This window comes from Copadichromis virginalis, linkage group LG3, assembly GCF_057382275.1.
Source record: "Copadichromis virginalis isolate Kocher_CV1m ecotype Utaka linkage group LG3, C_Virginalis_male_GT1.1, whole genome shotgun sequence".
NCBI classification, from domain to species: domain Eukaryota; kingdom Metazoa; phylum Chordata; class Actinopteri; order Cichliformes; family Cichlidae; genus Copadichromis; species Copadichromis virginalis.
In genome coordinates this window covers 9,029,275-9,052,929 of record NC_140620.1, presented here as the reverse complement: position 1 = coordinate 9,052,929, position 23,655 = coordinate 9,029,275, and the positions used below count along the sequence as shown (strand labels likewise).

Here is a 23,655-nt window from a genome sequence, read left to right as displayed (position 1 = left end):
TCTGCTTTGATGAAAGATAAACATGAAGCTGGATTTCTTGTTGAAAATGCAAAGGAGCTGGTTGTGAACTAAGCTTCAGAGAAACACTACATACTGATATCCAATGTGAAGCTTTGAGTGGAAAAAGACATGAAAAGGGTTCTCTTTTGGAAAGAGCCATTTAAAGATGCAATACTCAAACAGAAGTTTGAACCTGTACTATTAGAGCCATAAAGGGAATTTCGACAATATAGACTTTAAATCCAAATGGAATATTTATTTAAGCAATGTTGCAGGAACAAAGAAAACCGCTTAATCAGATGATCTCAATTATACAGTCAGATTAATTAAAAAAAATTCCATAAACTTCCTAATCTACCCTATGGTGATTACAATTTCATCTACTGGTCTGTGGATGGTTGAGAGAGTAGGGAGAGAGTCAAGTCCTGGCCAGTAATGCATTCTTCTCCCAGTCTTGCTAGCGCAAACCCACATATGGAAGCAGTTACTCAGTTGAAAGTAATCCAAGTCTTCTCGGCTTCAAATCAACTCCACACAAGTGAGCAGAGAAAAACAACAATTACATTTCCAAATTTTAACTCCACAGTGATTTGGTTAAAATATAGATTCTCAAATATTATCTCTTATCACTGCACCAAACTACAAGAAATAAAAACTAAATATTCTCAGACAACATTTTTTACATCCTCTTCACAGGCTTGCACCACTCTGATTTCTCTTGAGAAAGTTGAGAATGAGTTTCCACTTCTCTTGACACCAGACCAGTACAGGCTTTTCTATTTGATTCAGAATCAACACTAAGTCTAAAGAGCACGCTCTTTTCATCACACAGATTACATTATTTGATTACATTTAAAAAAAAAAAAAAAAAGACTATTTTAACATCATTTGCAAAATCATATGTAAATATACTCATCTGTAGACCTTTGTATTACATTTACGATAATAAGACTGGGCGTTATTCTTTATTTACTATTCATAAACGGGGATAAGCTGAAGATTTCACTCCTACTGAAACAAAAAAACATCAATTTAACCACAGCAGCTTAGACTGAAATCTATTTAGGAACATCTTTCCATAAACCAACATGATTGTACTGTTATTGAACAATCCGGTCACAGAAATGATGTAGTAGAGTTGCTGTGCTAAATTTAGGTGTACCTCTGAAACTCCCAAATGTCTTCTCAAAAACTGTGTTCTTATCTTCTCTGTTCAGACCTTCCTTCCTGTCCTGCTTCCAAAAATGACTCAAATAACCACAGCATGAGCGACACTGTAAATTCCATGCTTTGAGTGAAAAAAGAAAGAAAAAAACATCTGGACCCTGGAATAATGGTAGCTTCCATTTTTTAAGGACTGAAGAGGAAGAAGTTTCCAAGGAATCGTTTAGAACAGTTTAAAAGAACTTTTTAAGAACTGATTGAATCCATGAATCTGAAAACGTGTTACTGAGTAAAAGAGACTGATATGTACAGATTGAACAACAGTCTGTTCAACAGTCAGACTGTTTCTCTAACAGGAGGATGCTCTTTACACTCAAACCTGCACAGAGTCACTGACGAACCAGACCAGACTGTAAACCCAGGATAAAGAGTTTCAGTGAATGTGGTGTTGAAGGTGTGGAGGTGGATCAGAGTGTCAGAGGAGACTCTGTAGAAGGACAGAGTGCCAGCAGGACAGTCCACATACACTGCTACTCTGTTAGAGTCAGAGGAGGATGAGGAGGAGGAGGAGGAGATGGATGTTTTTATGTTATTGTGCCAGACACAAAGAGGAATATAATTGGAGCACCACAAACTCCAGGACTGATCATTCCATCCAAACACACAGTCAGGACTCTCTCCTTTCCTTCTGGTTCTTCTATAACTCACAGACATGCGAACATTTCCTCTCCACTCAACCTCCCAGTAACAGCAACCAGTCAGACCATTTCTGCAAAGCAGCTGAGGGCAAATATCAAATCTGTCTGGATGATCAGGATACGACTGAACCTCCTCCACATATGTCACCTGGCTGTTGTTGTCAGACAGTTGGAGCTTTGTGTGAACTGTGTTTGTGTCGATTGTGAGTTGACAGGAATCTGATGGAGAGAACAAACACAATCTAGCTGCAGTTATTGATCCATCATCTGTTCATTGATTGACACTTTGATGATGACTCCTGACATCAGAGATGTGAATGAGTGATGTGACAGTTTGAAGATGGTTGAATGTGTGCTGCTTTGTTTTCATGAATCACATTAAAAACACACTTACACTTCCTCAGACCTGGTGTCAACCATCGTTCTCCAGCAGGCTCCACCCTGAAAGGAGGAGGGGGGTCAGAGCAGCACAGTCTCTTTCAGCATGCACATATGGACATTACATCGCTCTCATATTTATCAGTGTCTACATACTGTTAGACACTGATAAAGAAACAGTCCAACATTTTCAGAAATACACTTCAATCCATACGTGGATCAAACTGCTGATGATTTGGTCTGATCCTGGATCTGTCAGTACACCACTGTATTGAATGAAATATGACTGACTCAAACTGTGAACTCATGTCTTTTCAATACAAATCCCCTGTACTTCCTGGATACCTGTTTGTTCCAGTGGTATGGAGTCTGGAGGAGCATGAGCATAAGTGGCTGAAGAGGAGCGAGAGTGTGGACTATTTTCCTGCGTTCCTTTCCCTGGAGACACCTTGTATATATGTTGCACTGTTGGATTGTAAATAAACTTGTGAACTCTCTTTTCCTAAAATCTGAGTCTGCACCAGAGTCCTTTCTGTCAGCATTGACAGATTTAATTTATGCCCTTTTCTTTTTTAACTTGTGATGCGTTTATATCCCATGAGTTACAGGGCTTCTAAACCCCTTTTCATCATTTAAAGCTATTGTTTATTATTGTCACATGGGGGTGTTGTGAGGCTGTCTTTCGTTTATGATGAAGATACGACTAGTACCCAGGAAGCATAATTTTTTCCTTGCCTGTGAGATCTCCCCTCTAATGTCAACCATATGGAAAAGATATATATAAATCTTATAAAGTTTTTATCTGTCTTGTATGAAACTTGTATGAAAAGCATACAGGAGTGAAAGCACATATAAGATCCCTTGAAAAATTATATAATGAAACTTGTATGTTTTATATACTTACTAAAAAAATATATGAAAGTAATGAGAAAGTGGCCACTTTCATGAGTAAATCATATATGTTTTTACTATTTCTTTTCCATATGGGCAGTCAAGTGTGTGTCGAAGTGCAACAGGAAAATATCTTTGTATGCAGTGCTGGAAACCAATTAATGACCAAATTCTTTTTACATATCAATCGTACTAATCATCAGCTCATGGTTTACCAGACAGCAAATTTTTTATAAAGTCATAAAAAGAATCACGCTGAGGCTAACAAACATATCAATGGGTGCAGGAAGCTGAGGATAAGGAATTTTTCGTAGCAAGTAATCCAAATTATGCCACAGTATATAAATGACTGACCTCGTGCTGAGAACGGATCGCTTCAGGTATTCTTCTGACTGAAGTTTGGCCTGTTTTCAGCATCTGTTCCTGCTATTAAATTGCATTTGTCTCTGACCATCAAAGACCCTCAAGTTCAGATTTATTGAGGCAAAAAAAGTTTGCGTTTATTCTCCAGCTTGTCTTTGCTGTGTTTACATCGTTAGATGCCAGCTAGCCCAACTTGAGTAACCCTATAAACATTCCTGAAGTAAGAAAAATTAGGTTTTCTTACTTCATTTATGTCAGAAGTGATAGAGCTGTACATTTTAAGTTTTGAGAAACAAACAGGAAGTGAGTGAAGGACACAGTAAATGTTCCAGTGAAAAGGCTTTCAGTTTTCACTGGAAATGTTTCCAGCTCTTCCTCCTCTATTAGACATTCTCCCCATACCTAAGAGTGTCCAGTCTCCAGCTTGGATCCTTTAGTCCAGCCAACAGCAGCTTCATTCCTGAGTGGCCTGGATGATTGTAGCTCAGGTCCAGCTCTCTCAGATGGGAGGGGTTGGAGCTCAGCGCTGAAGTTAGAGAAGTACAGCCTTCCTCTGTGATCAGACAGCCTGACAGCCTACAGAAATGTGCCATTAATACGTTACATTAATACATTAATTTATAAATAAATCAACTATTAATATAATAACCGATATGTAAAAAAACAAAAAAGATGCATTCTTAGATCCCAAACCTATGCCAGTGCATCTCAGGGTGGGGGGGCTTGTGAACAGCTCCTGGGTTGGCTGGGTCAGGAAAACTACAAGATTAAACCTGTGGATTGAGCTGCTGTGGACCCAGCTGCTCTGGATCCAGCTCAGGCACGTGCAGAGGGGAGCACCCGCCCCTTTCCTGATGGGTGCCCAAAGTGTCCTTTTGTTGAGGCAACTTTTTTTTTATTTGTGCCTCAACTGTCAGTCTTTTACCCAAGGTAATCTGCCATTTTTGAAGGGTTTAGGTCAAAGAACAAAGACCATGACAATAACTAACTAGACAGCTCTTTCTCTTTATATTTATCCTCATCGTATCTTCGTTGACCAAGTATATTGAGATTGATTCTGGACTTTTTGAAATTATTAAATATTGGTCTTAGTCTCTGTGTATATTATTCTCTTCTGCATCTGAAATCTGTTATGGTTCTTAATTTTTGCTCTGTTATGTTAGTTGCTTTGCATCTCTCTGTCTCTCTCTTTATACTGTCTCTCTCTCTGTCCCTTTCTTTCTGTCTCTCTTTTCCGCCCTCTCCCACACCTCACCTATATCTCTGTGTTTGTTTACCTTTTCAGTATGTTTAGTAGTGTCTCTTAAGTTTAGGTCTCTGCCTGGGTCTCTGTCCATTTTATTGTGATAGTCACTTGTCCTGTGTACATCGTGTTCAGTTTTGCTTCTCCTGTCTTAGTCAGATTTAGGTTATTTATCTTTCCTGGTGTGTTCCATCTTCCTGATTTCAATGATTTTAGCGCTCTGTCTCCTTCTGTCTGTTTTCACAATCTCCATCATGCTATGTCTCCTGTATTATATTCTCCCTCTTCAACTCAGAATCATGGCAAAACATGCAATAGACACGCAGGTTCACCATGTCCATTTCACGCTTTGCCTCTTAAAAACATGAAATGAAAGTTTAATTATCCATTCATCCCTCCATCCATCCATCTTCATCCGTTTTATACGGAGCCGGGTCGCGGGGGCAGTAGCCTAAGCAGAGAAGCCCAGACCTCCCTCTCCCCAGCCACCTCCTCCAGCTTATCCGGAGGAACACCAAGGCGTTCCCAGGCCAGCCGAGAGATATAATCTCTCCAGCGTGTCCTGGGTCTGCCCCGGGCCTCCTCCCGGTGGGACATGCCCGGAACACCTCACCCAGGAGGCGCTCAGGAGGCATCCTAGTCAGATGCCCGAACCACCTCAGCTGGCTCCTTTCGATGTGGAGGAGCAGCGGCTCTACTCTGAGCCCCTCCCGGATGGCCGAACTTCTCACCCTATCTCTAAGGGAGAGGCCAGCCACCCTTCGGAGGAAGCTCATTTCCGCCGCTTATATCCGCGATCTCGTTCTTTCGGTCACTACCCACAGCTCGTGGCCATAGGTGAGGGTAGAGACGTAGATCGACCGGTAAATTAAGAGCGTCGCTTCTACACTCAGGTCCCTCTTCACCATGACGGACCGGTGCAGCGTCCGCATTACTGCAGCTGCAGCCCCAATCCGTCTGTCGATCTCCAGCTCCCTTCTCCCATCACTCGCGAACAAGACCCTGAGATACTTGAACTCCTCCACTTGGAGCAGGAACTCATTCCTGACCCGGAGTGGGCACTCCACCTTTTTCCAGCTGAGAACCATGGCCTCAGATTTGGAGGTGCTGATCCTCATTCCCGCTGCTTCACACTCGGCTGCGAACCGTTCCAATGCGAGCTGGAGGCCTTCACCTGATGAAGCCAACAGAACCACATCATCCGCAAAAAGCAGAGATGAGATTCTGAGGCCACCAAAGTGAAAGCCCTCCACCACTTGGCTGCGCCTAGAAATCCTGTCCATAAAAATTATGAACAGAATTGGTGACAAAGGGCAGCCCTGGCAGAGTCCATCACCCACCGGGAATGAGTCCGACTCATTGCCGGCTATGTGAACCAAGCTCTTGCAACGGTTGTATAGGGATCGAATGGCCCATAGCAATGGGCCAGACACCCCATACTACCGCAGCACCTCCCACAGGACACCCCGAGGGACACTGTCAAATGCCTTCTGCGAGTCCACAAAACACGTGTAGACTGGTTGGGCAAACTCCCATGCACCCTCAAGTATCCTCGAGAGGATAAAGAGTTGGTCCAGTGTTCCACAACCAGGACGAAAGCCGCATTGTTCCTCCTGTATCCGAGGTTCGACTAGCGGACGAACTCTCCTTTCCAGCAACCTGGCATAGACTTTCCCAGGGAGGCTGAGGAGTGTGATCCCCCTGTAGTTGGAACACACCCTCCAGTCCCCCTTCTTAGAGCTGGGGACCAACACCCCGGTCTGCCAGTCCACAGGTACTGCCACTGATCTCCACGCAACATTGTAGAGGCGTGTCAACCAGGACAGCCCTACAACGTCCAGAGCCTTCAGGAACTCAGGGCGGACCTCATCAACACCAGGGGCTCTGCCACCAAGGAGTTGTTTAACTACCTCAGTGATCTCGCCTCCGGAAATTGGCGGGTCATTCCCCTCATCCACAGACTCTGCTTCCTCCTCGGAAGACGTGTCAGTGCGATTAAGGAGGTCCTCGAAGTATTCCTTCCACCGCCTGACAATTTTCTCAGTCGAAGTCAGCAGCGCTCCGCCAGCACTATACACAGTGCAGGTAGAGCACTGCTTTCCCCTCCTGAGATGCCTGACGGTTTGCCAGAATCTCTTCGAGGCAGTCCGGAAGTCTTTTTCCATGGCCCCTCCTAACTCCTCCCACACCCGAGTTTTTGCTTCAGCCACTGCCCGAGTCGCATTACGCTTGGCCTGTCGATAGCTGTCGGCTGCCTCTGGAGTCCCACAGGCTAACCAAGCCCAATAGGACTCCTTCTTCAGCCTGGTGGCTCCCTTCACCTCTGGTGTCAACCATTTGGTTCAGGGATTACCACCACGGCAGGCATCAACCACCTTGCGGCCACAGCTCAATGCAGCAGCTTCAGCAATGGAGACGCTGAACATGGTCCATTCGGACTCATTGTCCCCAGTCTCCCTCGGAATGCTGTTGAAGCTCTGCCGGAGGTGTGCGTTGAAGATCTCACGGACTGGGGCCTCTGCTCGACATTCCCAGCACACCCTTACTACGCGTTTAGGTGCGCCAGGTCTGTCCAGCGTCCTCCCCAGCCACCTGATCCAACTCACCACCAGGTGGTGATCAGTTGACAGCTCAGCCACTCTCTTTACCCGAGTGTCCAGAACATATGGTCGCAGGTCTGGTGATACGATTACAAAATCGATCATCGACCTGTGGCCTAGAGCGTCCTGGTGCCACATGCACTTATGGACACTCTTATGTTCGAACAACGTGTTTGTTATGGCTAACTGTGATTTGCACAGAAGTCCAATAACAAAACACCGCTCGGGTTCAGATCAGGGAGGCAGTTTCTCCCAATCACGCCCCTCCAGATCTCACTGTCATTACCCACGTGAGCATTGAAGTCTCCTAGCAGGACAACAGAGTCTCCAGGTGGCGCACCTTCCAGCACCCCACCCAGGGACTCTAAGAAGGCTGGGTACTCTGAACTGCCACTCGGCGCATAACCGCAGATGACAGTCAGGACCCGTTCCCCGACCATAAGGCGCAGGGAACAAACCCTCTCACCCACCGGGAAAAACCCCAACGTACCGGCAGCAAGCCGAGGGGATATTAAAATACCCAACCCAGTCCGCCGCCTCTCACCAGGGGCAACTCCAGACTGAGACAGAGTCCAGCCCCTCTCCAGGAGACTGGTTCCAGAGCCCAAGCCATGCGTATAGGTGAGCCCGACTATATCTAGCCAGTACCTCTCAACCTCACGCACTAACTCAGGCTCCTTCCCCACCAGAGAGGTTGACATTCCATGTCCCAATTGCCAGTCTTGGCAGCTGGGGATCAGTCCGCCAGGGCCTCCTCTCCTGTCCGTCGCCCGACACACAATGCAGCCGACCCCTATGGCGCCTCCTGCGGGTGGTGGCCACCAGACGCTCGCCCTCGGGCACCCTCCCCAGGCCTGGCTCCAGGGCGGGGCCCCGGTAACCCTATCCCGGGCAGGGTAAACTGTTCCCTCGATGTTACCTTCATAAGGGTTTAATTACACGAATATAATTGATTTAATAATTTTTGGAAAAGTTTGGATCCTGACCTGAGAGCTTCCAGTGTACAGTGTGGACTCTTTAGTCCAACAGACAGAAGCTTAACGCCTGAATCCCGCAGGTTGTTGTTACTCAGGTCCACCATTCTCATTGAACTGAGAACTGAGGACAGCGCTTCACAGCTTCTCTCCAAAAGGTTACAGCCAGACAGTCTGAAAAACAAAGGTATTTAGGATCAAATGAAACCAATTTAAGTGTTCAACCCAAACAAGAAAGATAAAAAGTTTAATATGCACCTAATTAGGGATGGGTATCGAAAACCGGTTCTATTTGAGAACCGGTTCCCACTGTTTCAATTCCTTGGAATTGTTTGCCATTTTTGCAAACGATTCCCTTATCGATTCCAGTCGCCCTGAATGACGTCACTACGTTGCGGAGCGTAATTTACCTGGCAGGAAACACTACGAATATGCAAAAGCATTTGCTCACAAAACACGTGATAACCTTAAATGAATGTCGTGTTTTTAATTCCGCTCTGGACTCGTGAATCTCAACCCAGCAGCAGCGGTAACGTTTGCACGTCCTCTCCCGTTAATGCGGCAGGTAAATAATCAACTAACAGTGCATATTATGTTAGCGCGATCTGCCTTATCTGCCATTACTGCCATTACTGTGCGTTTAGGTGACCATGATGAGAGACACAGACAGAGTCTGGCTGGCGCTCGCTGGCAGTTCTTGCTGCAGTCTACCGGTAGCGTCTCCTTTCAAGCCAGGATAGACTAATGTTACCGAGCAGTGACTAAGCTTATGGTAAAAGGCTTGCACCCATTTGCCACAGCAGATGCCCCCGATTTTCGGTAAGTGAATGTGTTTAATTGTAGGCAGGGACATTACTGGATATTCTTGTGTAATTGCTACAGAATAATTTATGTTATACTTTGTTATTGCTACAGAAGAATATTTATTTTATTATTTTACATTTACAATTTTTTTCCCCGGGGTCCCTGTGACACCACATTGAAGAGCCGTAGGCTGGATCTCTTAAGATCTCACTGCTGGGTTTGTAAGGCCATGTTACTCCTAAATTTCTATCTTGTTCAAAGAGAAGATATAAAACAAAGTTCTAAGCTAATCGACCTTAGTGTTCTCCTTTTTTAAAAAGAATCGATAAGAGAATCGATAAAGAATCGAATCATTAAACAGAATCGAAAATGGAATCGGAATTGTGAAAATCTTATCAATACCCATCCCTACACCTAATGCATAACAAAATAACTTAAAATACATATATATTACATTTCCTCATTAAAACACAGATATACCACATTATTTAAATGGAAACCAGTAAGGACTTGTTAGATTTAGCGATTCTAGTCTAGCACTCTGTCAGTGCGTCCCAGGGTGGCTGTGGCTACAATGTAGCTTGCCATCACCAGTGTGCGAATGTGTGCGTGAATGGGTGGATGACTGGATGTGTAAAGCGCTTTGGGGTCCTTAGGGACTAGTAAAGCGCTGTATAAATACAGGCGATTTACCATTTACCAATTTAGTTCAGTACCTGCAGGTACAGTCATATAGTACTGCTGATCACTTTCCTAATTTTAAAATCTGTGAGTATTGTTCCTTGATACAGTTCAAAATAATCTTTTTTTTTTTAATAATAACATACCGAACAATGCTATAGACAATCAGCTCATCTTTTATTTAAAATAAGCTGTTTAAGTATGGTTAAGGAAAGCCCTCAGTTCTTGTAAAATCCACTTTCCATGACTTATGGTTTAGAGGTTAGTAAAAACTGTAACCATACTAAAAGAAATCTGCCTTATTATTGGAAAGCTAATTTCTTCAGAAACAATTATATATATTTTAGAACATGATTTAAAAAATCCAGCCTCGGATAAAGCGGATGAAGATGGACGGATGGATGGATTTAAAAAATATGACAGGAGGGAGCGAAAACAAACACAAATATTGCACCAGGGCATTTGTTTGGGAAACAGTACGATAATATTTTGCTTAGTGTAGGATATAATTGCAGCCTGCAAACACTCCTTTCAATGTGAGAGAAACTAAAATGTTATGAATTAATTGTAAAACATTTGCTCTAAAATACCAAAAAAGCAATGAGTAAAATGTAATTCAGTGGGAACTCCAATTATGGAAGCCTTCAAGGAAGACATAATTTTTATTACTTTGCTGTAATTTTCTGATACCTAGCAGCCCACTTTTGAACACACTTGGAAAACCTTCAAAACTTAAATGACCAATAAGGTGAAGTCCAAGTTTTCCTTTAACTTGGATTTCATGATGATTGCCATATCAGAGATTTAAAAGAAATAAGAGAAAAAAAAAACTAACAGTAAGTTACAAACCAACTGACAGCCAGAAAAAAAATGAATATAAGAATTCTGTGTTAGAAACCTGAGGCTGGTAAACCTAAGTCCTATGTCCTATGTTCTTAATTTGGTAAAATGGATACGCTGACTGCTTGGTAATAAAAGCTGAATAATTATACAGGGTGGGCCATTGGTGTATATGGATACACCGTAATAAAATGGGAATGGTTGGTGATATTAAAGTTCTGTTTGTGGCATATCAGTATATGTGAGGGGGCAAACTCCTCAAGATAGTCCATCTTGGACACAACTTTTGTTTTTTCAATAGGAAGAGGGCCATGTGACACATCAAAACTTATTGGTAATGTCACAAGAAAAACAACCATTCCCATTTTATTACAGTGTATCCATATAAATGGCCCACCCTGTAGAGAGCGTAAACTGGTTAGGGTGGTAAGGCATAATACTTCTGCAATAAGAACACTGATTATGACATTTTTCAAACATCCGAGACAAACTGAATTGAAGAGAACATCGGATAAGTCTACATGCTTTTGATATGAAAAAAAATTGGTAAGGATTTTTTTTTCATGTTTGAAAAGTTATTGATTATCATAAGGTGGGCAATATTGGTCATTTGATAAGGGTCACACTAAAATGTTCTAGAAATTGTGACAATTTCTGCAGCTATGAAATAACTAAAAGAAAGTATCATATACTTGTTGAGTGCTGCCAATGTTTTGAGGGGCCTATAGAAATTACATTGTGTCGGTTTTAAATATTGTGTACCTGATTATCTTTTTTTTAATAAACAATTTTAAAAAAGAAAAATGGACTTATGTGTTATGTCTTATACACACAAGCTGTGGGCTAGACTTCCGGGTGAGCGTATGCTGGCGTGTCTGTCTGCCGCTGCTCTCCATGTGTGTGTTCTCCCTGTTTAGCTCCATTTTAATTTTTCGCTAAAGTTTCAGTAAAAAGGACTAGATGTTACAGTCCCTAATAATGCATTGCTTTCAATGAAGGAAGGCTGTTAAAAGGAAATCGTTATGTGCCTAAACTTTCAGTCTAATCTGCCATTTTTTCTTCCTTGGTTAGGTTTAAGGATTAGAGATCTGATCTAGATTATCATATTAAAATTAGTATTTAATTTTACTGTTTTAGCCTTAGAGCATGGCTTTTTTATTTGACCCTGGAAAAACTGAATCTTATCGTTTTTCCTGTGATTGACTCTCCTGGGGACCTGACTTACCAGCCTAACGCGAGCCCTTGCTGCCCTCTGCATGTACTACTGTTTGGCCTGTCACCGCTGTCAGGGTCTTGTGTGTGGATGAGAAGAAGAGGACCCAAACGCAGGACTCACGGTGCAGGATAATGGTGTTTATCGGAAAGGATGACACAACGAGAGCAGGAGATGAATGGCTGGCTGACTGGACTGGACTGGACTGGACTGGACTGAACTAAACTCAACTGAACTCAACTGGACTGACTGACTGACTGACTGAACTGAACTGAAAACAAACAACATCAATGACAAGACAGTGAGCGAGTGGAAACTGAGGACTTAAATGCACTGATGAGGATGATAATGAGAGACCGGTGAGTACACAGCTGAACTTAATCAAACTAACATCACACAGGAAAGGAACTGGCACAACAAGGCAGGAAATGTGAACGAACATGAACAAACTGAAAATACAACCCAGGAACCCTGACAACCGCATTCAAGTATCTGTCTTCTAAAGCTGTCGACGGTGTGCACAGTGCCAGGTAGGTAATCACAGCTACTTTTCTGGCACTGGACTGTAAATCGTGCCCCAGTGGCATGCTGGCTAACGCAGTTTAACTTGGCTTTGTGATCAAATGGAGAAACTATGATTCCCCTTTTAATGTATAGATATGTGCATATTTGCATGTACACATATATTTTTACAAAGATATATGGATGTCTCACAATGTTTTCTATAACGTTTTCATCTTATCTATTTTAATTCTTTTTATTTGTTTATATTATCCCTCTGTTCAGCACTTTGGCCGTCACTTGATGTCCTTTAAATGTGCTATATAAATAAAGTTGACTTGACTTGACTACTTACAGAGCTTTGTTGGAAGCTTTGACCACTGGCAACAACTTCAGAAGAGCCTCCCCTGAAGGAGAGTATTTCTTCAGGTCAAACACATCCAGATCTTTTTCTGATGACAGTAAGATGAAGACCAGAGCTGACCACTGAGCAGGAGAAAGTTCATCGGAGAGACTTCCTGATCTCAGGGACTGTTGGATTTCATCCACTAGAGAACAATCATTCAGTTCATTCAGACAGTGGAACAGATTGATGCTTTTCTCTGCAGACAGATTCTCACTGAGCTTCTCCTTGATGTAGTCAACTGTTTTCTGATTGGTCTGTGAGCTACTTCTTGCCAGTGTAAGCAGACCTTGTAGGAGAGTCTGATTGGTCTGCAGTGAAAGACCAAGGAGGAAGCGCAGGAACAAGTCCAGGTGTCCATTTGTACTCTGTAAGGCCTTGTCAACAGCACTCTGGTAGAAGTGTTTCTCTGCAGATTCTCTTGTTTCAGACTTCTGGGAGGTTGTTTGTTGTTCTTCCAGCAGATTGAGTCCAGAGTCGATGAAAGTCAGATGGACATGAAGAGCAGCCAGAAACTCCTGAACACTCAGATGGATGAAGCAGAACACCTTGTCCTGGTACAGTCCTCTCTCCTCTTTAAAGATCTGTGTGAACACTCCTGAGTACACTGAGGCTGCTCTGATATCGATGCCACACTCTGTCAGGTCTGATTCATAGAAGATCAGGTTTCCTTTCTGCAGCTGATCAAAGGCCAGTTTTCCCAGAGACTCAATCATCTTCCTGCTCTCTGGACTCCAGTGTGGATCTGTCTCAGCTCCTCTGTCATACTTGACCTTCTTCACTTTGGCCTGAACCACCAGGAAGTGGATGTACATCTCAGTCAGGGTCTTGGGCAGCTGTCCTCCCTCTCTGGTTTCCAGCACATCCTCCAGAACTGTAGCAGTGATCCAGCAGAAGACTGGGATGTGGCACATGATGTAGAGGCTTTGTGATGTCTTGATGTGGGAGATGATCCTGCTGGCCTGCCTCTTATTTCTGAATTTCTTCTTGAAGTACTCCTCCTTCTGTGGATCAGTGAACCCTCTGACCTCTGTCACCATGTCAACAGAGTAAGGAGGGATCTGATTGGCTGCTGCAGGTCGTGTGGTTATCCAGAGGTGAGCAGAGGGAAGCAGGTTCCCTATAATGAGATTTATCAGCAGCTCATCCACTGAGGTGGACTTTCTAGGGTCAGTTAGGATTGTAGTTTTGTGGAAGTCCAGCGGAAGTCGACACTCATCCAGACCATCAAAGATGAACACAACCTGGAAGTCTTCAAAGCTGCAGATTCCTGCTTCTTTAGTTTCAGGAAAGAAGTGATGAACAAGTTCCACCAAACTGAACCTTTGGTCTTTCAGCACATTCAGCTCTCTGAAAGTGAATGGAAATATGAACTGGATGTCCTGGTTGGCTTTGTCTTCAGCCCAGTCCAGGGTGTATTTCTGTGTTAAGACTGTTTTCCCAATGCCAGCCACTCCCTTTGTCAGCACTGTTCTGATTGGTTTATTTCTTTCAGGTGAGGCTTTAAAGATGTCTTCTTGTCTGATTGTTGTTTCTGGTTTGTCTGGTGTCCTGTTTGCTGTTTCAATCTGTCTGACCTCATGCACATCATTGACCTCTGCAGTCCCTCCCTCTGTGATGTAGAGCTCTGTGTAGATCTGATTCAGAAGGGTTGGATTTCCTGCTTTAGCAATCCCCTCAAACACACACTGGAACTTCTTCTTCAGGTTTGACTTAAGTTCATGCTGACTCCAATGCCAGTTCCTAATGGAAGTTCCTAAACAAAAAACAAACAAACCAAAAAAATCAGTGATAGAGTCAGTTGAAGGTATGACGTTTCAATTTCATGAAACGTTAGTACAATGTTTCCCAACATTTTTTAGCTATGGTACATATTTCACTTTAGAAAAATCCCACAGCACACCACCAAACCAAAATATCACACATTAATAATTTTTTCCTGCACACCAGGTATAGCGGAATTGTTCCCAGTATATCTTTTTTTTAATCTTTCTTCTGACCACTACTCATGCTAGGGCCTTCATCTGGGTCAGAACTTTCTCAGGGACCGGTTAACTACTTTTCAGATATTTATCTGTTGCAATTATACTCTGCGTTGTCTCAGCATGACCATGTAATTTCTATTTCGACTTCTTTTTACTGTCAGTTGACAACACCTTTAATTAGAGTATAACACACTTGATCACTTCTCACACCACACCTATGTGCTGTGGCACAGTGGTTGGAAAACACTGCATTAGTAAATGCCCAATTTATCAATGTGCTTATATCTTTAGAAGAGTAATTCCTAAAGTGTAGGCTGGGGCTCCATAGTGGGCCCCACTAAATGTTTTTGAACTACAACTGTTACTGTATTTTCACGACCATAAGGCGCACTTAAAAGTCTTAGATTTTCTTCAAAAAGTATGGCGCGCCCTATAGCGCAGTGCGCCCTGTGTGTTGTAATGAGGACGTAGTAGAGAACACCATGAGAATGCTAAAGGGTGAAGTGTGGACGTTGACTTTATCGCACATACCTGTATAAAAGAACAGGTATGTGCATTATGCAGGACATCATTGTTTTAACAACCCTGAAAATGGCAAAGAGACACGCTTACGAAGCACAGTTTAAACTGAAGGCCATCAGCTACGCGGAGGAACATGGAAAAAGAGCAGCGGCGAGAGAATTTAAGATTAACGAATCGATGGTTCGCAAATGGAGGAAGCTAGAAAACAAGCTCCGGCAGGTCAAGAAAACGCAGCTGAGTTTCCGCGGACATAAGGCGAGGTGGCCCGAGTTGGAGGAAAGACTCGAGCGGTGGATCATTGAGCAAAGAACGAGCGGGAGAAGCGTTTCGACGGTCACCATTTGGCTAAAAGCAGTTTCACTTTCACTTTTTATGAAACGGTGCCATTTTTCCATCCGGACCAGGACTACGGTAGCGCAGCAACTTCCAGCGGATTATAATGAAAAGCTGGCCATCTTCCGCTCCTACTGCAGCAAATACATTGGCGACAAAAACATCCAGCCCAGCCACATCACAAACATGGACGAGGTCCCGCTCACTTTCGACATCCCAGTGAGTCACACTGTGGAGAAGAAGGGGACCAGCACGGTAGCGATACGCACAACGGGGTATGAAAAGTCTTCTTTTACTGTTGTTCTTGGCTGCCATGCTAATGGACAGAAACTGCCGCCTATGGTGATTTTTAAGCGAAAGACTTTGCCTAAAGAGAAGTTTCCAACAGGAATCATCATTAAGGCAAATGAAAAGGGTTGGATGGATGAGGAAATGATGAAAGAGTGGCTGAGGGAGGTGTATGTAAGGAGACCAGGTGGTTTTTTCCACGCATCACTATCGCTCTTAATCTGTGACTCTATGCGTGCCCATCTCACAGCCGATGTGAAAAAACTAGTGAAACAAATGAACTGTGAGCTTGCTGTCATTCCGGGAGGCCTGACAAAGGAACTCCAACCGCTGGACATCGGTGTGAACCACCCGTTCAAAGTAAGGCTGCGAGCAGCCTGGGAGCGATGGATGACCGATGGAGACCACAGTTTCACCAAGAGTGGAAGGCAGCGCCGGGCAAGTTACGCCACAATTTGCCAATGGATTGTAGATGCTTGGGCTAACATGTCTGCTGGCACTGTTGTTCGAGCTTTTGCAAAAGCCAGCATCATTTCCGAGGAGCCGCACGGCACGGAAAGTGACTCTGACGGTGAAGAAAGTGAACCTGGAATGTTTGATGGAGATTTAGCGCAGCTGTTCAATTCAGACACAGAGGATGAGGACTTCGATGGGTTTGATTGATGATAAAAATGTGAGTACCAAACTTTGTTTTGCTCCTGCTTTATTTTTAAATACGCACACTTGTATGCTCCCTATAATCCAGTGCGCCTTATGTGTGTGTTAAATACAGTAATGGCACACATAACTGAGACTGCGCCTTTTAGTACAGTGCGTCTTATGGTCGTGAAAATACGGTAGTTCTATATACTAAATGTATATATCTAAATGTTTTTAGATGTGTATATATATATATATATACATCTAAATGTTTTTAGATGTATATATATATATATATATATATATATATATATATATATAAAGTGAGTTCAAACAATATTACTCTTGTCTAAATATACTGCTCTTGTATTTAACCTGTCCTAGCAGGAGGTGGGTCACACATTGGCTTAACACTTTGCAGAGTGCTGGGTTGCATTAGCAATTCATAGTCAATATCCTGTGTGGTTTATCATTTTTCTAAATGCAATTCCGAAGAAATACATCATTTTCTATTGTATTTTTATAATGGTGAAGATTTAAGATTGGGTAGTGCCGCTGGATTTTCTAGTTTTTAAGTTGGCCGCAGTTATCTTGACTTTGGAAATGCCTGCTTTTTTGGAAATATCCCCTTACTGGTCTTTAGATTGGCTGCCAGCTTCTCCTGCTTCATTCTCCTTAAGAAGTGCAGTGTGATCTTCACAAATGCCTCTTTGGTGCTCCTCCTCTGCTCTTCATCCTCATCTTCCAAAACATCCGCACAACCCCCTTGACATTGCAAGTATTCTGAGTTATCTGAGCTTAGAACCTTTTGTATCCTCTCCAGTTCGTTTCTCACAAAAGTGATGATGTTGTCCTGCAGGACCTTGAACAGAACAGAACACCATGTGAATGTCACAGTCACCCAATAATACTGACTCAATGGCTGGTGAAAGACAAGACAGGAAAACAGGGAGATCAAGAATGACAAACACAAAAAAAATAAAACGGGAAATGGAAGATGCACACAGTAAAGAGATATCTATCTCTCACTCTCTATCTACAGATATCTGTCTCTTTAGAGATAGACAGATAGACAGATCACCTGATCCATCCTTAAGTATTAGCTTTATCAAAAAGGAATGTTTGGAGCCTAATGCTAGACACTAGACCTAACGCTGGACAATCAGAATACAGCAAACAGTTTATGGGTAAAATGCAGCTGCTGAGGTCAAGATTGGTCAAATTAGTAAATGGTACATATAATAAGACATACTGTCAAATTGTTCGGGCATGCCCAGCTGCCAGAATGTATCATTTTCTTTAAATGGTGCAGAACTGGATTCCCAATTTGCCTCACTTTGCCTTGCCTTGGCTCATTTCCAGTACTACAGAATAAATAAAAACCAAAGGTTTTACCACCAACCTTGTGTTTGATGGAAAAGTGGCTCTACTTCCCGAGCCACAACATTAAAAAAGAAAAAAAAAAGTAGTTGTTGTACATACCATAAATATAGGGTTCAGATCTGTTTGATGCTGCTGGGAAGACTGACCGCTGGGAATCTTTGAGCTCTCCCGGTCAACTCTGGAGGAATAAGGAAGAATAAGATTAACATAATGAGGCATTATAACAACAAGACAAGACATTATTTTAATGTTATTATTATTAGAAAAATCAGTCAGAACTCAGTTACACTGAACATTTAATGCAGAATAGCGCAGAATCAAGTGGAAATGAAATCATAATCAAACTCTCATGAATGTGATGTGTGGCAGGCAAAGGTTGGGCACAAACACATGACTTGAACACACAGGAGGTAACTGAAAATGGCAGCTTTATTGATGCAGAAAACCCACAACAAAACAAACAAGAAAATAAAATAAAATTTAAAATGGAAACTATGAACTAAGAGACAGCGAAGGAAACGAGTATCATGGGTGACACACGCAACAGCAATGGTGTTGGCCATGTTTATTGTTGGAGAAATGTTCAGGTGGCTGCTCTGCTCTGTGTTGGACTTCATGATAACAGTGGGTGGATTATATTCTTTAACTTAGTTACAGCACTTTCAGAAAGACATCTACTGTGAAGAAGTCTACTCCCGACTGCTGTGTAATCAATTATTGTAAATTTAAATGTTATAAGGAAATGATCAGACAGAAGAGGGTTTTCAGGAAGCACTGTTAAATGTCCATATGTTAAAACAAGATCTAGAGTGTCGTTAAAGTGGTGGGTGGGTTCTTTTACATTTTGAGAAAAGCCAATTGAGTCTAATAACAGATTAAATGCCATGTTGAGGCTGTCATTTTTAGCATCTATGTAGATCCCCCTAGAAGGCTTCTGTTTAAGACTATGCTTCTGCCTCACTGTCCCCCAGCCATCCTGTTTCCCTGGTCACTTGGGGAGTGTATCCCTAGGGACAGCTAGTGGGGCCTATTCTATTTTCAGCTGTACCTACTACAGGGGCCTGGCTAGCTACAGGTTTTTCAGGGTGTGCAAAGCCGAGTGTCCAGTTCAGTGTTCCTGTCTCCAGAGCTGTAAATAGGCTACATTTATTACAAGTATCAATACTGCTAAAGAAGGCAGAGGAGTAACTAAATATCCGACACAATGAGCATGAAAGTGTAGGGGGACAGTTGAAGAGGCCATGCTGTTAGCAAGTCGGCTATGAGATAAACTAAGCTGGCGAAACCCTAAAGACACTTTGGATACGTAAGGAATACACAATGAAATAAGAAGTTATATAAACGCTGTTTATATAAATTTTTTTCAGATAAGCTACATAAAAACACCACAGTATGCAGGAACAGGACGTTGTACTCTGGGCACCACCCCAATTTCACAATGATTTGATTATTTTTAACTGATTGTGCTGTTTGCGTTGCCCTTGCTAAATTAAATTATAATGTATCCTCTCTGAAATTCAATGTAATTTATCAATCTTGTGCTCAGTTGTTGCTCCTACCATTAATGAAGATGGCTGTTGATTGTATCTTCCCCCTTACTTCAGGGGGAACCATTCAGGCGAGGTAGTATGTGTTGGGGAACCCTGCTTACCACTGGCTTAAATAAGTTTTCATTAACCTATCGTGATAATATCCTAAGGATCAGAGGCTCAGGGACTTCTGTACAGAGGTAACCAGGCTTTGTACAGTTTGATAATCCACAGTCAGTTGTTTTATTTATTTATTGTACATGAACTATTTATTGTACTATTTATTGAACTTAAAGAGCTCACCTCTCTGCAGCAGACGCTTGCTGGGCTTTAAAATCAACGTAGTGATATTTAGAGTCGCTGCTCTGTAAGGACACACAGCTAGGTGTAGGTCCAGGTTGGTTCCTGTGAATAATGATGGAGCAGTGATGTGAGTGCTGAGCTGTGACATGGAGAATGGTTAGAGATGGTCGTCTCACCTCTGAGCTTTGGTCTGGCTCTCATGTTCCCCACACAGAGTGCTTTTAGAGGGAGGGACTCCCTCCTCTCTGTCCTCACACTGATCCATGCTGCTCAATTCACATCCACATCAGCTTACACACACTTTCTACCTTCACCTGCAGAGAAAACACAAATCATTCATGTGCACATCAACTGAAATCATGAAGCACACAAGATGCATTCACTGACACACACTGATTATTCCTGTTGAATGTGCAGAGAACAACACACACTCCAATTTACTGCTAATGAGATAAATAAGAAGTGACATTTTGTCTATGTAAATTCAGGAATAATGTGTGCAGAAATTTTCAAAATAAGAAGACTTTGTTTTTATTTTGATAGAGTCTTTTTGGTGTTGGCTTCTGACCTTTAACCTGCCCCTTATCATATGAGCAGCCCAATTTCTCATTAATTTAAAAACTTTTAAAAACCTGCTCAATCTCATTGGTGTTCAGAATCAGAATCAGAATACTTTATTGATCCCTGGGGGAAATTATTTTTTGTTACAGTGCTCCATTTTAAACCAACATTAAGACAAGACAGACAATACACTAACTAAGAATAGTACAATATATACATATATATACATACATACATACATAAGTACATAGCTCTAGTTTAACATAAAACCATTGCTTTTATTGTGCAAACACTCATTTAATTCTATTTTTGTTTGATGGTGTTTAATTTTGTAAATTTAGGTTGATGGCTTTATTACCTACTTGAGTGTATACTTATGTTCAATTACTGATTGCTAATTAAGCAGAAACAAATTCAAAAAGAGAAATAATTCTCTCTTTTGTTATTGGATGGCTCTGTTTGGGAAATATTGCAGCCATTCCCCTGAACCTTGTTGGTGAACTGAATCAGTACTTTTTCCATGGATGATACAGATACTAACATGAAAACATGTTCAGCAGCTCTCTGATCACATCTGGTGCAGATTTTGGATATTTGTTTTTCTTTTTATTAATTATATGAAGACTAACACATCAGTTTATTTCATTTACACATTAATTCAGATCATAAATCAGATTTACGTTATGTGAAGTAAACAGAAATGTCTCACTGCCTGTTGCACTACTAAAGACGAACTGTTTTACAGAGCAAACATAGCAAACTTACAGTTTCTTCAAACACACACATGAACAACAAGCTCCACTCCACACCTGGAAACTAAACACGGACACACAGGTGAGCTGCTTCCTGGAAGGAGGCGGGACTCAACCTGAAGCAGGAGAGGTGCAAGGAAGAGGAAGCAGATTTTAAGATAAATTTCTGATCATTTATGTCAGATTTAAATTTCTTCTCTCTAAGTGGCTTCATTTTATTAACATAAGGAAATGACTTTGTGTCTTTCTCCAAAATTATAATTATGAGTAAAGTTCTTTGAAAAATACATCATTGTTAAAATTAACATAGCTTGGTAGTGGTAAAACAACATACTTTTAATGGCTGTCTTTCAAAGTGATACAAACTAAAAACTTTCCAAGTCAGCATTATTTCCCTCCTTTGTTTTCCATATTTGTAAGAAACAAAACTACTTTTTATGATGTTTGGTGTTTTCAGCCAAGGTAATAATTTTCATTGAAGTTTAAACTAGAAAAACTGGTAACTGCACACAGCATAGTTTCAGTTTGCAGCACAGCTGATCTTTGTGAGGCACCAACAGTAACAACATGTTATTTAACAGGCCTGTTTGAACACTAACACATATTAGTATATTTGATTTATATGTTAAATCATACATCAGATTTGTTTTATGTAGGTAAAGCAAATAAAAATGTCTCATGTCCTGTTCTGCTCTTTCTGTTCCAACAGTTTCTGTGACGCCTCAATCATCAGCTGCCAGCAGGGGATTGTTTACCTGAACATTTCCTCATGTCTGAGAGTGTCTGACTATTGATGAGGTTATTAAAATGATATTCCACTCTGTTCTTTCTGTTTTTTAATCCTTCCTTCTGTTTGTTATTAAAAAATCTGAGTCCTTGTTACATGAAAACATCAACAGGCTGCTTCCTGCTTTATAGGTCCTCAACTCTGCTGACCAGGAGACAACCAGGTCTCAGACCTGATCATCTGGACACATCCATCCGATTCTGTTAAAGTGGTTTAGGCCTTCACACCAGAACATTTCCAACTAAGTTACAAGAGACAGAGTTCACTGAGTCCCTGATATATAAGGACTCTGATAGCAGATAACAGCACTGAGTAATGTTCATTTGTGATTATTTGTGTTTCTCATTGTGTCCTGTGTGGTGATGTTAACCTTTACATATACCTACTCTAAAAATGTATTTTTTATAGAATAATGAAGTTGCTACAGAGCACAGACAAAGGGTTAAATGAATCTCCTCTTATCCGTGGAATAAATTTTCTTAAAGGGAACAAAAACAACCTTCTTTAAAAGTTAATGTGTATTTACCTTTCAACAAATTTAAATAGAATCAGGGTTCTGAACCATACACCTCACACAAGAATGTGTGAGGTGTATGGAGCTATAAATGTATTTCAGGCTGTGAAACTTTAACTTTAACTTTATGACTCACTAAGAGTACTTGATTACAACGAACTAAGTTTAACACGTATCAATTCATCTTGAGATACCATTATGGAACTTTGTAATTGTATTTAAGATAAGATTCAAGGCATTAGTTGGAAAAGGTTTGGAACCAAATCCAGGAGAACTGAGTACAAAGTGAGCATGAAAACAATGGAACACAATAAAAAGTTCAAACACGTTTTTTCTCAGAGAGTTTTCTGCACATTATGCATGTAAACCTCCACATGCAGACATTATCAGTAGGATAGTAGGATTTTAAACATGCCTAAATACTCATTGTGGGGTTTTTTATGTCACTTCAGTAAAACGTAAATATCAACTTCTTAAGAACAAAATTATTTTATTTAAAGGAAGGTCAATGTTACATCAGATTACAGATCAGTGTTCCACACAGACTGATGATTAAAATTGTTGTTCACAGTAACAAATGTTTCAGTACAGAGTTACTGAATATCAATAATCCATAATCATGTGGATTTGTCTTCAAACACAAGAGTGATTAAAGTTTATCCTGAAAGAAGAGCTGAACATCTGGTCCAAACATCACAGAGCAGAAACAAACATTCAAACTGTTAAAGGAGGAAACAAAGCAAACTTACAGTTTCTTCACACAGAGACACGAACAACAAGCTCCACTCCACACCTGGACACTAAACACAGACAAACAGGTGAGCTGCTTCCTGGAAGGAGGCGGGACTCTACCTGAAAAGTGTGAGAGAGCCACACCTTCATGTGCTGGGCTCAAAATATGTTGTCTGACTGCTCGGACTGGCTCAGGGTGACGCTGAGTAAAGTAAAGTAAAAAGTAAAATTTAATTCATATAGCACCTTTCAAGATAAAATCACAAAGTGCTTTACAGAGGCAGAAAACAGACATTAAAATCTCAAACAAAACAAAATCAACCAAAAGCAAATTTAAACAGATTCGTTTTTAACTGCTTTTTAAAAGACATGACTGAGGCCACAGATCTCAAACTCAGAGGGAGCGAGTTCCAGAGTCTGGGAGCCACTGATACAAACGCTCTGTCACCTTTTGTTTTTTGACCTTGTATGCTGGACAACCAGCAACCCCTGGTCACAAGACCTCAGGGACCTGCTGGGGTGATAAGGAAGAAGAAGATCACTTATGTAAGTTGGAGCTACACCGTGCAGGGCC

General features: G+C 41.7%; 1 protein-coding gene across 1 annotated transcript; it reads right to left on the bottom strand.

Annotated features, from left to right (window-relative positions):
* Window positions 1-232: 232 nt before the first annotated feature.
* On the bottom strand, window positions 233-23,149 carry LOC146712606 (protein NLRC3-like). Its single transcript, XM_085452088.1, has 11 exons — window positions 23,099-23,149; window positions 21,062-21,164; window positions 19,912-20,049; window positions 19,736-19,837; window positions 18,003-18,081; window positions 17,154-17,382; window positions 12,706-14,509; window positions 8,324-8,485; window positions 3,897-4,070; window positions 2,257-2,303; window positions 233-2,081 (listed from the first exon to the last, which is right to left on the bottom strand). Exons 3-11 carry the CDS (start codon window positions 19,998-20,000, stop codon window positions 1,501-1,503), a joined length of 3,267 nt encoding a protein of 1,088 aa, XP_085308214.1. The 5' UTR covers window positions 20,001-20,049; window positions 21,062-21,164; window positions 23,099-23,149; the 3' UTR covers window positions 233-1,500.
* Window positions 23,150-23,655: the final 506 nt, after the last annotated feature.